Source organism: Oncorhynchus gorbuscha, linkage group LG03 (genome assembly GCF_021184085.1).
Source record: "Oncorhynchus gorbuscha isolate QuinsamMale2020 ecotype Even-year linkage group LG03, OgorEven_v1.0, whole genome shotgun sequence".
NCBI classification, from domain to species: domain Eukaryota; kingdom Metazoa; phylum Chordata; class Actinopteri; order Salmoniformes; family Salmonidae; genus Oncorhynchus; species Oncorhynchus gorbuscha.
This window is the reverse complement of record NC_060175.1, coordinates 98,248,619-98,262,720: the sequence shown is the minus strand read 5'-3', so window position 1 is coordinate 98,262,720 and position 14,102 is coordinate 98,248,619. Positions and strand designations below refer to the sequence as shown.

Sequence of the window (14,102 nt, the reverse complement as noted above, 5' to 3'; positions counted from 1 at the left end):
ACTGTGGATAAATACTGTTTTGTTAAGACACTCAGAGCAGACTGTGGATAAATACTGTGTTGTTAAGACACCCAGAGCAGACTGTGGATAAATACTGTTTTGTTAAGACACTCAGAGCAGACTGTGGATAAATACTGTTTTGTTAAGACACTCAGAGCAGACTGTGGATAAATACTGTTTTGTTAAGACACTCAGAGCAGACTGTGGATAAATACTGTTTTGTTAAGACACTCAGAGCAGACTGTGGATAAATACTGTTTTGTTAAGACACTCAGAGCAGACTGTGGATAAATACTGTTTTGTTAAGACACTCAGAGCAGACTGTGGATAAATACTGTTTTGTTAAGACACTCAGAGCAGACTGTGGATAAATACTGTTTTGTTAAGACACTCAGAGCAGACTGTGGATAAATACTGTTTTGTTAAGACACCCAGAGCAGACTGTGGATAAATACTGTTTTGTTAAGACACTCAGAGCAGACTGTGGATAAATACTGTTTTGTTAAGACACTCAGAGCAGACTGTGGATAAATACTGTTTTGTTAAGACACTCAGAGCAGACTGTGGATAAATACTGTTTTGTTAAGACACTCAGAGCAGACTGTGGATAAATACTGTTTTGTTAAGACACTCAGAGCAGACTGTGGATAAATACTGTTTTGTTAAGACACTCAGAGCAGACTGTGGATAAATACTGTTTTGTTAAGACACTCAGAGCAGACTGTGGATAAATACTGTTTTGTTAAGACAGGTATAGAAAAAATATTTTTAAGCCATGAGACAATGGATGGACATGGATTGTGTATGTGTGCCATTCAGAGGGTGAATGGGCAAGACAAAATATTTAAGTGCCTTTGAACAGAGTATGGTAGTAAGTGCCAGGTGCAACGGTTTGTGTCAAGAACTGCAACACTGCTGGGTTTTTTACTCTCAACAGTTTCTCATGTGTATCAAGAATGGTCCACCACCCAAAGGACATCCAGCCCACTTGACACAACTGTGGGAAGCATTGGAGTCAACATGGGCCAGCATCCCTGTGGAACACTTTTGACACCATGTAGAGTCCATGCCTCAACAAACTGAAGCTGTTCTGAGGGCAGAAGGGTGGTGCAACTCAGTATCAGGAAGCCATTTTCATTTAGTATACATTTCTCAAACAAAATCTTGAGATAGAAATGGTTGAACAATTTTCTACGGGCTACAAAATTTAACACACAAGAAAACAGCTTGCCAATAATTATGAATTAAATGATAAATGTGCATTTCAAAAGTATTGATTATTTAAAACTAGCTACCAGACATCTAAGGGTTTCCCATAACTTTGCAGTGTTACTTCCAAAGAAACTGCAGTGACAAATATTGAGCATCAAATGCTTTCCTCGTGTGGCTGCAGAGAACAAAAACGAGATCAGTTCACGGAAAAACATTTTTGTTTTTAATACTTACAGATATTTACAGAGATGTGTTAAAGCAGAATCCACCCAGCAAATATGTTTTAAAACACACCAAAAATCATGTACTAAGTAACATTCTTACAGATACTCTTTAAGGGAATCTCAATTGTATTCGGGAGGAACCGCCGGTCTTCTGCTCTATCGCATTTTGAGGAGACGAGAGGAGACGAGAATAGAGGATGTGAGGAATCAAAGAAAAAACAATTGAGATCCAACCTTTCTTTTCTCTTTTTCTGGTTTAAAATGGCCGTTGCTTAAGCGTTAGCAACAATTGCAGGAGCTACCGATTCAGTTAATCCGTTGGTCTCTCACGAGACAATGTCATGTGAATGTATTCCTTTTGAGTTCAACATAAAACACAGTTCATAAATAAAACAAAATGGTGACACTGATGTGATATCAAAAGTAAAAGGGCTTTGAAAAAGTGGAATCTCCCCTTACGTAGATTGAGAGAATGCTTGCTTGTTGAACAGTGTGTGTGTGTGTGTGTGTGTGTGTGTGTGTGTGTGTGTGTGTGTGTGTGTGTGTGTGTGTGTGTGTGTGTGTGTGTGTGTGTGTGTGTGTGTGTGTGTGTGTGTGTGTGTGTGTGTGTGTGTGTGTGTGTGTGTGTGTGTGTTTTCTTGAGTATGCGACTAATCTGTGGATATGCCACAGCTTCATTAATTTCGCCCCTATTCACTGATTACAGGTCAGTTGTAGTGCAGCTCAGCATGTGCACCTTAACAATGTCCTGTGTAGCTCAGTTGGTAGAGCATGGCGCTTGTAACGCCAGGGTAGTGGGTTCGATCCCCGGGACCACCCATACGTAGAATGTATGCACACATGACTGTAAGTCGCTTTGGATAAAAGCGTCTGCTAAATGGCATATATTATTATTATTATTCTTCCCCCACCACCATGTCCAGCCCTCAACTATTATAATCAGTGTAGCCTTCTGCTGTGCAGTCAAAGTCCAAATCACCAGCCTGCCAGTCACTGACATCCAACACAGTTTGTCACATTGTGCACCAGTGTACACAGACAATACGTTAAAAGGTTCAATTATTCAGGAGTGATGTAGCTCTGTACAGTATTTAACCATATATAACCATGCTTTCATCAGAACCTGGCTACTGTGCTCCACAACGTTCATTTTAAAGATGCAACCATTCAAATGGCATAAGACATGGGGCCTCATTTATAAAATTAGTTGTTATACAACATTTTAGCGTTCGATCAGTTGTCAAAATGTGACTATGCACAATTTAGAACGAGTTCCCCATTAAAACGACTTCACTCACAATCTATGGCGATCAACTAACTCACATCTTTATGCTGTTTATGTTTACGTACTATGGCAACTTACCGTGGCAACGTACTATGGCAACTTGGAATTGTTAAGATGTACTGTAGCCCAGACTTTAGTGCGGAGGACTATGCATTATCCTTCAGGATTCTGTTCACCCACAGACGATAGTTTGTGTTGTGATGATCAAGCTCAAGGTGATAATCAATCTGAAGGTTGTTAAATCTTTAACTCTTAAAACATAGTCTACATTTTAGTGTATGCACAAACAAATCAGTGCATGAAAACTTTTTAGAATTGAGGACCTGTGGTCTTTATAAATGATGTGTTCCAATGGCTTTCTTCACTGACAGACCAACCCACCAGACAGCTGAAGGGAACTGACCAACCCACCAGACAGCTGAAGGGAACTGACCAACCACCAGGCAGCTGAAGGGAACTGACCAACCCACCAGGCAGCTGAAGGGAACTGACCAACCCACCAGGCAGCTGAAGGGAACTGACCAACCCACCAGACAGCTGAAGGGAACTGACCAACCACCAGCAGCTGAAGGGAACTGACCAACCACCAGACAGCTGAAGGGAACTGACCAACCACCAGACAGCTGAAGGGAACTGACCAACCCACCAGACAGCTGAAGGGAACTGACCAACCACCAGGCAGCTGAAGGGAACTGACCAACCACCAGGCAGCTGAAGGGAACTGACCAACCACCAGACCAACCACCAGACAGCTGAAGGGAACTGACCAACCCACCAGACAGCTGAAGGGAACTGACCAACCCACCAGGCAGTTGAAGGGAACTGACCAAACCACCAGGCAGTTGAAGGGAACTGACCAACCACCAGGCAGCTGAAGGGAACTGACCAACCACCAGACAGCTGAAGGGAACTGACCAACCAACCAGACAGCTGAAGGGAACTGACCAACCACCAGGCAGCTGAAGGGAACTGACCAACCACCAGACAGCTGAAGGGAACTGACCAACCCACCAGGCAGCTGAAGGGAACTGACCAACCACCCAGACAGCTGAAGGGAACTGACCAACCCACCAGGCAGCTGAAGGGAACTGACCAACCACCAGGCAGCTGAAGGGAACTGACCAACCCACCAGACAGCTGAAGGGAACTGACCAACCCACCAGACAGCTGAAGGGAACTGACCAACCACCCAGACAGCTGAAGGGAACTGACCAACCCACCAGGCAGCTGAAGGGAACAGACCAACCACCAGGCAGCTGAAGGGAATTGGAAACAATCGCTGAGTGCAATCAGAAACATAATGTAGATTAGATCTTTGAGGCACTTCTTAAATTAAAAAAATTAAAATCAAACTGGCTGAAGAAAATAAACAAAGTCCATGGTCATGAATAAAACAAACCATTTTGAATCAATAGAAAGACAACATTGATTTGGAGTCGCTACCTACAGTAGAATACACAAGAATAACTTCTAGCATTATTTTTTTCCTTCATCATTGTACATTCTTGTTTTGCTCGAGGCAGCGAAGCTTCCTACAACATAAATTCAAGTTCTGAGTCGTAGAACCTTCATAATCCACCGGGGGGATGTAAAAGTCGGTTCTACAATGCCAGGCACAGAATTAAGTTGCTTTCTGCCGTGCTGCTGACACAGAAATGGAGTTGGTGGGGGAAACAATCAAAACCGCGAAGCCAAAAAAACAGGAAGATAATCAACAACTGAGTTTTGAGAATGTTCCTGTGTATTTTGTTGTGTTGACCACCTCCATAGAGTTTTTCCCCGGTGACAAAATAATGCAATCTATTGTGGGAGATCCACGACAAAAGAAAAAAGGCTCCTTTTTGCATTTGTGTCCTCGAGCCTCGTCCTCGTGCAAAGCCGAGAATTTCTTGTCCTCCCTTTGTTCTCCCTCCATCCCACTCCTCCTCGCCAGAGGGAGTTGTTCATTGATTTGGCTGAGAGAGGGGTGGGGGTGGACGGGGCAGTAGACAGACACAGGTGGGAGAAGAAAAGGAGGTCTCCTCCCCCTCATACAGACTCCTCCGTGGATAGCAGCAGGGGGTTGATGTATTCAAATCCCTCAAACTCAGACTGGTCTATTCTCTTGATGATGTCCCTGGGAGAGGAGAGAGGGAAAAGCAGAGAGAAAAATGAAGAGAAGGTCATTTTACTCTGAACAAATTACAAACACTACAATATGCTACCTCAGCCTGATCACTGACACTTTACGCTTTCAAAAAATGTTTGCACAAGGAAGTTATACGTAGTGAGGTATATTATACGCAGAGAGGTATATTATACGTAGAGAGGTATATTATACGTAGAGAGGTATATTATACGTGGAGAGGTATATTATACGTAGAGAGGTATATTATACGTAGAGAGGTATATTATACGTAGTAAGGTATATTATACGTGGAGAGGTATATTATACATAGTGAGGTATATTATACATAGTGAGGTATATTATACGTAGGGAGGTATATTATACATAGTGAGGTATATTATACATAGTGAGGTATATTATACATAGTGAGGTATATTATACGTAGGGAGGTATATTATAGTGAGGTATATTATATTATATTATAGTGAGGTATATTATATTATATTATAGTAAAGAGGTATATTATACGTAGGGAGGTATATTATACGTAGAGAGGTATATTATACGTGGAGAGGTATATTATACGTAGTAAGGTATATTATAAGTAGAGAGGTATATTATACGTAGAGAGGTATATTATAAGTAGAGAGGTATATTATACGTAAAGAGGTATATTATACGTAGGGAGGTATATTATACGTAGAGAGGTATATTATACGTGGAGAGGTATATTATACGTAGTAAGGTATATTATAAGTAGAGAGGTATATTATACGTAGAGAGGTATATTATAAGTAGAGAGGTATATTATACGTAGAGAGGTATATTATACGTAGAGAGGTATATTATACGTAGTAAAGAGGTATATTATACGTAGAGAGGTATATTATACGTAGGGAGGTATATTATACGTAGAGAGGTATATTATACGTGGAGAGGTATATTATATGTAGTGAGGTATATTATACGTAGGGAGGTATATTATACGTAGAGAGGTATATTATACGTAGAGAGGTATATTATACGTAGGGAGGTATATTATACGTAGAGAGGTATATTATACGTAGAGAGGTATATTATACGTAGGGAGGTATATTATACGTAGAGAGGTATATTATACGTAGAGAGGTATATTATACGTAAAGAGGTATATTATACGTAGTGAGGTATATTATACGTAGGGAGGTATATTATACGTAGAGAGGTATATTATACGTAGGGAGGGGAGGTATATTATACGTATATTAGAGAGGTATATTATACGTAGAGAGGTATATTATACGTAAAGAGGTATATTATACATAGTGAGGTATATTATACGTAGAGAGGTATATTATACGTGGAGAGGTATATTATACGTAGAGAGGTGTGCTGCTTTAAAGGGTGTGGACATGCCAGTGTAGAACTTCAGCAGTCACCTTACCTCTCCTATACACAGGGAATATATGGCAGTCGGAGGACAATAGTCCTATATGGATATTTACAGGAACAGCCTACAATAGATCTACCTGGTAGTCTACAGTAGATTCACCTGGTAGTCTACAGTAGATTCACCTGGTAGCCTACAGTAGATTCACCTGGTAGTCTACAGTAGATTCACCTGGTAGCCTACAGTAGATTCACCTGGTAGCCTACAGTAGATTCACCTGGTAGTCTACAGTAGATTCACCTGGTAGTCTACAGTAGATTCAACTGGTAGTCTACAGTAGATTCACCTGGTAGCCTAAAGGAGATTAACCTGGTAGTCTACAGTAGATTCACCTGGTATTCTACAGTATATTCACCTGGTAGTCTACAGTAGATTCACCTGGTAGCCTACAGTAGATTCACCTGATAGTATACAGTAGATTCACCTGGTAGTCACCTTGTAGCCTACAGTAGATTCACCTGGTAGTCTACAGTAGATTCACCTGGTACTCTAGAGTAGATTCACCTGGTAGTCTACAGTAGATTCACCTGGTAGCCTACAGCAGATTCACCTGGTAGTCTACAGTAGATTCACCTGGTAGCCTACAGTAGATTCACCTGGTAGTCACCTTGTAGCCTACAGTAGATTCACCTGGTAGTCTACAGTAGATTAACCTGGTAGCCTATTCACCTAGTAGTCTACTGTAGATTCACCTGGTAGTCTACAGTAGATTCACCTGGTAGCCTACAGTAGATTCACCTGGTAGTCTAAGGTAGATTCACCTGATAGTATACAGTAGATTCACCTGGTAGTCACCTTGTAGCCTACAGTAGATTCACCTGGTAGTCACCTTGTAGTCTACAGTAGATTAACCTGGTAGCCTATTCACCTAGTAGTCTACTGTAGATTCACCTGGTAGTCTAAGGTAGATTCACCTGATAGTATACAGTAGATTCACCTGGTAGTCTACAGTAGATTCACCTGGTACTCTAGAGTAGATTCACCTGGTAGTCTACAGTAGATTCACCTGGTAGCCTACAGCAGATTCACCTGGTAGTCTACAGTAGATTCACCTGGTAGCCTACAGTAGATTCACCTAGTAGTCTACAGTAGATTCACCTGGTAGTCTACAGTAGATTAACCTGGTAGCCTATTCACCTAGTAGTCTACTGTAGATTCACCTGGTAGTCTACAGTAGATTCACCTGGTATTCTACAGTAGATTCACCTGGTAGTCTACAGTAGATTCACCTGGTAGCCTACAGTAGATTCACCTGGTAGCCTAAAGGAGATTCACCTGGTAGCCTACAGTAGATTCACCTGGTAGTCACCTTGTAGCCTAAAGTAGATTCACCTAGTAGTCTACAGTAGATTCACCTGGTAGTCTACAGTAGATTCACCTGGTAGTCTACAGTAGATTCACCTGGTAGTCCACAGTAGATTCACCTGGTAGCCTACAGTCGATTCACCTGGTAGTCTACAGTAGATTCACCTGGTATTCTACAGTAGATTCACTTGGTAGCCTACAGTAGATTCACCTAGTAGTCGACAGTATATTCCCCTGGTAGTCACCTTATGGCCTACAGTAGATTCACCTAGTAGTCTACAGTAGATTCACCTGGTAGTCTACAGTAGATTCACCTGGTAGCCTACAGTAGATTCACCTGGTAGTCTACAGTAGATTCACCTGGTAGCCTACAGTCGATTCACCTGGTAGTCTACAGTAGATTCACCTGATAGTCTACAGTAGAGTCACCTGGTAGTCACCTTGTAGCCTACAGTAGATTCACCTGGTAGTCTACAGTAGATTCACCTGATAGTCTACAGTAGATTCACCTGGTAGTCTACAGTAGATTCACCTGGTAGCCTACAGCAGATTCACCTGGTACTCTACAGTAAATTCACCTGGTAGCCTACAGTAGATTCACCTAGTATTCTACAGTATATTCACCTGGTAGTCTACAGTAGATTCACCTGGTAGTCTACAGTAGATTCACCTGGTAGCCTACAGTAGATTCACCTGGTAGTCTACAGTCGATTCACCTGGTAGTCTACAGTAGATTCACCTGATAGTCTTCAGTAGATTCACCTGGTAGTCACCTTGTAGCCTACAGTAGATTCACCTAGTAGTCTACAGTAGATTCACCTGGTTGTCTACAGTAGATTCACCTGGTATTCTATAGTAGATTCACCTGGTAGCCTACAGTAGATTCACCTGGTAGCCTACATAGATTCACCTGGTAGTCTACAGTAGATTCACCTGGTAGTCACCTTGTATCCTACAGTAGATTCACCTGGTAGTCAACTTGTAGCCTACAGTAGATTCACCTAGTAGTCTACAGTAGATTCACCTGGTAGTCTACAGTAGATTCACCTGGTAGTCTACAGTAGATTCACCTGATAGTCTACAGTAGATTCACCTGGTAGTCTACAGTAGATTCACCTGGTAGTCTACAGTAGATTCACCTGGTAGTCTACAGTATATTCACCTGATAGTCTACAGTAGATTCACCTGGTAGTCTACAGTAGATTCACCTGATAGTCTACAGTAGATTCACCTGGTAGCCTACAGTAGATTCACCTGGTAGCCTACATAGATTCACCTGGTAGTCTACAGTAGATTCACCTGGTAGTCACCTTGTATCCTACAGTAGATTCACCTGTAGTCTAGTCAACTTGTAGCCTACAGTAGATTCACCTGGTAGTCTACAGTAGATTCACCTGGTAGTCACCTTGTATCCTACAGTAGATTCACCTGGTAGTCTACAGTAGATTCCCCTGGTAGTCTACAGTAGATTCACCTGGTAGCCTACAGTAGATTCACCTGGTAGTCTACAGTAGATTCCCCTGGTAGTCTACAGTAGATTCACCTGGCCTCTCCACTGTACTGATCTAACACACATATGGTTATTTTAAAATCGGCCTAAACAGTAGATTCACATGGTAGTCACAGTTGTAGATTCAGTGAACTCCCCTGTGCTTCTTAGTCTCCTCAGCAGAGGCCTTGGTTTAGTCTACAGTAGAATCATCTTGTGATGACGGATCACCACCTCAAGCTGAACCTCGTAGCAAGAGATCCTCAGGACTGGTTCCAGTCTACAGTAGATTCACCTGTGTATCCTCCCAGAGCGCCAAGAATTCACCTGGACAACACCCTGTCGTTCTCTAACATCAGTAGATTCACCTGGTAGTCACCTTGTATCCTCACACAGGTAGATTCACCAGGCACTTGTCATCTCCCGTCTGGATTACTCTCGCTGTTGGCTGGGCTCCCTGCCTGTGCCATTAAACCCCTTCAACTCATCCAGAAGCAGCCCGTCTGGTGTTCAACCTTCCCAAGTTCTCTCACGTCAGTAGATTCTCCCTGGCTTCCAGTCTATCAGTACAAGACCATGGTGCTTGCCCCTGGTAGTCTCCAGGCTAGATTCACCCAAACAAGGGCACCGTTCTCCACTGGCCTACTGATCCCTACCACATATGGTTATTTTCAAAACTGTTTGCTGCCCTGGCCCCCATTGGAACAAACCCCAGCGACGCCAAAAAAAGAGCCCTTGCGCAACATGAAAAGAGTAGAAAAAGAACAGCAAGTTGTTGCCTCTCAGTGAACCCCCTAAGTTTTAGATGCACTATTGTTAAGTGACTGTCCCACTGGATGTCATAAGGTGATTGCACCAATTTGGTTTGGATAAGAGCGATTAACAAAGTGGCAATCATCTTTACATGAAGTAATCATCTTTATATGAAGTGAAACCGTGTCTGTCTTCCTGTGTCTGTCTCTCTCTGTCTCTCCCCCTCTCCCTCTCTGCCCCCCTCTCCTCCCTCTTTGTTTCCCCCTCTCCCTGTCTGTCTTCCCCTCTCCTCCCTGTCTGTCTCCCCCTCCCCCCGTCTCTCTGCCCTTCTACCGCCCTCCCTCTCCCTCCCTCCCTCTCCCTCTCTCCCATCCGTCTGTCCGACTGACTGGTTTGGAGAGGCCATGTAAAAATAAGGGCCCATAAGGATGAGGTTGAAAGTAGTTCACTACATAGGGAATAGGGTGCCATTTGAGACACAGCCCTCATCTGTCGTAGTAAAGAGGGCTGACCACACTCCCCAGGAGGCTAGGGAGGAGCAGGGAGGGTGACGGAGTGGAGCCCCAGGAAGAAGGCCTCTTGCTGGGGAGAGGGAGAGAGATGCTTCCCTCCTGGGGATGTTGGTTGTCTTTATACTGGTCCTGGGTGGGTGAGGTTGTTTTGCTTGTAATGGTTGAGGTGAGGTTCAATGTTGGTAGAGCTGATCCTAGACTATTTTTTTTTTCATTGTAATCTAGATCCAGACATACACTCTGTTGACTACAACACACCACCAAACCTTTATAATCACATTCAACACACTGAAATACACTCAACAGTGTTCTAGTCTGGAAGATTCCATTGAATATTTTACAAATAGTCCCCCCCCAACAAAAAATAAAAGAATAATTGATGGATATTCTATCCCTGAGCACACTTGGTTGCACACAGCTAGATATCACTGTAAATACATGTGAGTGAAGTCAGATAGTAGCAGCAGGCTTGAGGGAGAGGAAAAGAAAAGGGAGTGAAGTCAGATAGTAGCAGCAGGCTTAAGGGAGAGGAAAAGAAAAGGGGGTGAAGTCAGATAGTAGCAGCAGGCTTAAGGGAGAGGAAAAGAAAAGGGAGTGAAGTCAGATAGTAGCAGCAGGCTTAAGGGAGAGGAAAAGAAAAGGGAGTGAAGTCAGATAGTAGCAGCAGGCTTAAGGGAGAGGAAAAGAAAAGGGAGTGAAGTCAGATAGTAGCAGCAGGCTTAAGGGAGAGGAAAAGAAAAGGGAGTGAAGTCAGATAGTAGCAGCAGGCTTGAGGGAGAGGAATAGAAAAGGGAGTGAAGTCAGATAGTAGCAGCAGGCTTAAGGGAGAGGAAAAGAAAAGGGAGTGAAGTCAGATAGTAGCAGCAGGCTTAAGGGAGAGGAAAAGAAAAGGGAGTGAAGTCAGATAGTAGCAGCAGGCTTAAGGGAGAGGAAAAGAAAAGGGAGAGGCACAAAACCACAAAAGGGAAACCGAGTGAGGTCTGGAGGGAGCATTTGGGACGCAGACCAAGAAAGTGTTCATTTGTGCAAATGTTGCCTAAAAGCGCTACCAGCGGAAAGGCAGTGCCTTCTTCCCTCTCGGCCCGGGGTTCTTTGTTCCTCTGCGCCTGCGTGATTATCGACGAGAAAGACACATGTAGAGAACGAGAGAGAGATTGTGAAAGAGAGCGAAAGAGGAGGATACAGACATTGAGAGAGAGAGAGAGAGAGAGAGAGAGAGAGAGAGAGAGAGAGAGAGAGAGAGAGAGGGGGAGAGAGAGAGAGAGAGAGAGAGAGAGAGAGAGAGAGAGAGAGAGAGAGAGAGAGAGAGAGAGAGAGAGAAAAGAAAGAAGGAAGGAAGGAGGAAGAAAAATTGATGGGAGGGGAAAAAGGTGTCATTTGAGGCTGCCTTCATGGCAGCAGAGCTGGGAAATGACTGCTGGGAGAGAGAGAGAGAGAGAGAGAGAGAGAGAGAGAGAGAGAGAGAGAGAGAGAGAGAGAGAGAGAGAGAGAGAGAGAGAGAGAGAGAGAGAGAGAGAGAGAGAGAGAGAGAGAGAGAGAGAGAGAGAGAGAGGAGAGAGAGAGAGAGAGAGAGAGAGAGAGAGAGAGAGAGAGAGAGAGAGAGAGAGAGAGAGAGAGAGAGAGAGAGAGAGAGAGAGAGAGAGAGAGAGAGAGAGAGAGAGAGAGAGAGAGAGAGAGAGAGAGAGAGAGAGAGAGAGAGAGAGAGCAGAGAGAGGTGAGAGAGAGAGAGGGGGAGAGAGAGAGGTTGGGAGAGAGAGAGAGAGAGAGAGAGAGGTGGGAGAGAGAGGGGGAGAGAGAGAGGTTGAGAGAGAGAGAGAGGAGAGAAAAAATAAAGAGAGAGGGAGAGAGAGAGAGAGAGGGAGAGAGAGAGAGAGAGGGGGGAGAGAGGGGGGAGATAAAAAAGAGAGAGAGAGAAAGAGAGACAGACAGTCCTGTATTTGATGATGGTGCCCACACAAACACACAGGATTCATAAAAATCTATCCAATCCAATCCAATCAACCTCCTCCATATAATACAAATCCAGGGAATTGTTCATTTGACCCATCCCTGTCTATAGACAAAGCCCTTGAATCACTGTGGCTCGCCAAGGCCTAGAACATAGTGAATACTTATTGCTTTGAGTCTGCTCCTACTGGTCATTGACAAGGCGCTGGCAAATTAAACTCTCTCCTAGTCTCTCTCTGTCTCTCGCTCCCCACCCCTCCTCCTAGTCTCTCTCTGTCTCTCGCTCCCCATCTCTCTCCCCACCCCCCTCCTAGTCTCTCAATTCAATTCAATTTAATTCAAGGGCTTTATTGGCATGGGAAACATGTGTTAACATTGCCAAAGCAAGTGAGGTAGAAAACATACAAAGTGAATATATAAAGTGAAAAACAACAAAAATTGTCTCTCGTTCCTCATCTCTCTCCCCACCCCCTCCTAGTCTCTCTCTGTCTCTCGTTCCCCATCTCTCTCCCCACCCATCCTCCTAGTCTCTCTCTGTCTCTCGTTCCCCATCTCTCTCCCCACCCCTCCTCCTAGTCTCTCTCTGTCTCTCGTTCCCCATCTCTCTCCCCACCCATCCTCCTAGTCTCTCTCTGTCTCTCGTTCCCCATCTCTCTCCCCACCCCCTCCTAGTCTCTCTCTCTGTCTCTCGTTCCCCATCTCTCTCCCCGCCCCTCTTCCTAGTCTCTCTCTGTCTCTCGTTCCTCATCTCTCTCCCCACCCATCCTCCTAGTCTCTCTCTGTCTCTCGTTCCCCAACTCTCTCCCCACCCCCCCATCCCCATCTCTCCCCACCCCCTCCTAGTCTCTCTCTGTCTCTCGTTCCCCATCTCTTCCCTAGTCTCTCTCTGTCTCTCGCTCCCCATCTCACTCCCCACCCCCTCCTAGTCTCTCTCTGTCTCTCGTTCCCCATCTCTCTCCCCACCCATCCTCCTAGTCTCTCTCTGTCTCTCGTTCCCCATCTCTCTCCCCACCCATCCTCCTAGTCTCTCTCTGTCTCTCGTTCCCCATCTCTCTCCCCGCCCCTCTTCCTAGTCTCTCTCTGTCTCTCGTTCCTCATCTCTCTCCCCACCCATCCTCCTAGTCTCTCTCTGTCTCTCGTTCCCCATCTCTCTCCCCACCCCCCTCCTAGTCTCTCTCTGTCTCTCGCTCCCCATCTCACTCCCCACCCCCTCCTAGTCTCTCTCTGTCTCTCGTTCCCCATCTCTCTCCCCACCCCCCTCCTAGTCTCTCTCTGTCTCTCATCCCCATCTCACTCCCCACCCCCTCCTAGTCTCTCTCTGTCTCTCGCTCCCCATCTCACTCCCCACCCCCTCCTAGTCTCTCTCTGTCTCTCGTTCCCCATCTCTCTCCCCACCCCCTCCTTGTCTCTCAATTCAATTCAATTCAATTCAAGGGGCTTTATTGGCATGGGAAACATGTGTTAACATTGCCAAAGCAAGTGAGGTAGATAATATACAAAAGTGAAATAAACAATAAATAACAGTAAACATTACACATACAGAAGTTTCAAAAGAATATAGACAATACAAATGTCATATTATATATATATATATACAGTGTTGTAACAATGTGCAAATGGTTAAAGAACACTTAAGGGAGAGGAATAGAGGGAAAAGAAAGGGAAAATAAATAAGCATAAATATGGGTTGTATTTACAGTGGTGTTTTGTTCTTCACTGGTTGCCCTTTTCTCGTGGCAACAGGTCACAAATCTTGCTGCTGTGAAGTCACACTGTGGTATTTCACCCAATAGATATGGGAGGTTATCAAAATGGGGTTTGTTTTCAAATTCTTTGTGG

At 44.3% G+C, this 14,102-nt stretch overlaps 1 protein-coding gene across 3 annotated transcripts in view; it reads right to left on the bottom strand.

Annotated features, from left to right (window-relative positions):
• Nucleotides 1-4,666: 4,666 nt before the first annotated feature.
• The window catches only part of LOC124032350 (protein kinase C zeta type-like), a 174,357-nt gene continuing 164,921 nt past the window's right edge, over nucleotides 4,667-14,102 (bottom strand). For all 3 annotated transcript variants that reach the window (XM_046344687.1, XM_046344686.1, XM_046344688.1), the window contains one exon: nucleotides 4,667-4,837. In XM_046344687.1, coding sequence (XP_046200643.1) covers nucleotides 4,750-4,837 — 88 coding nt within the window. In that variant the 3' untranslated portion in view covers nucleotides 4,667-4,749. The remainder of the gene's footprint in view (nucleotides 4,838-14,102) is intronic.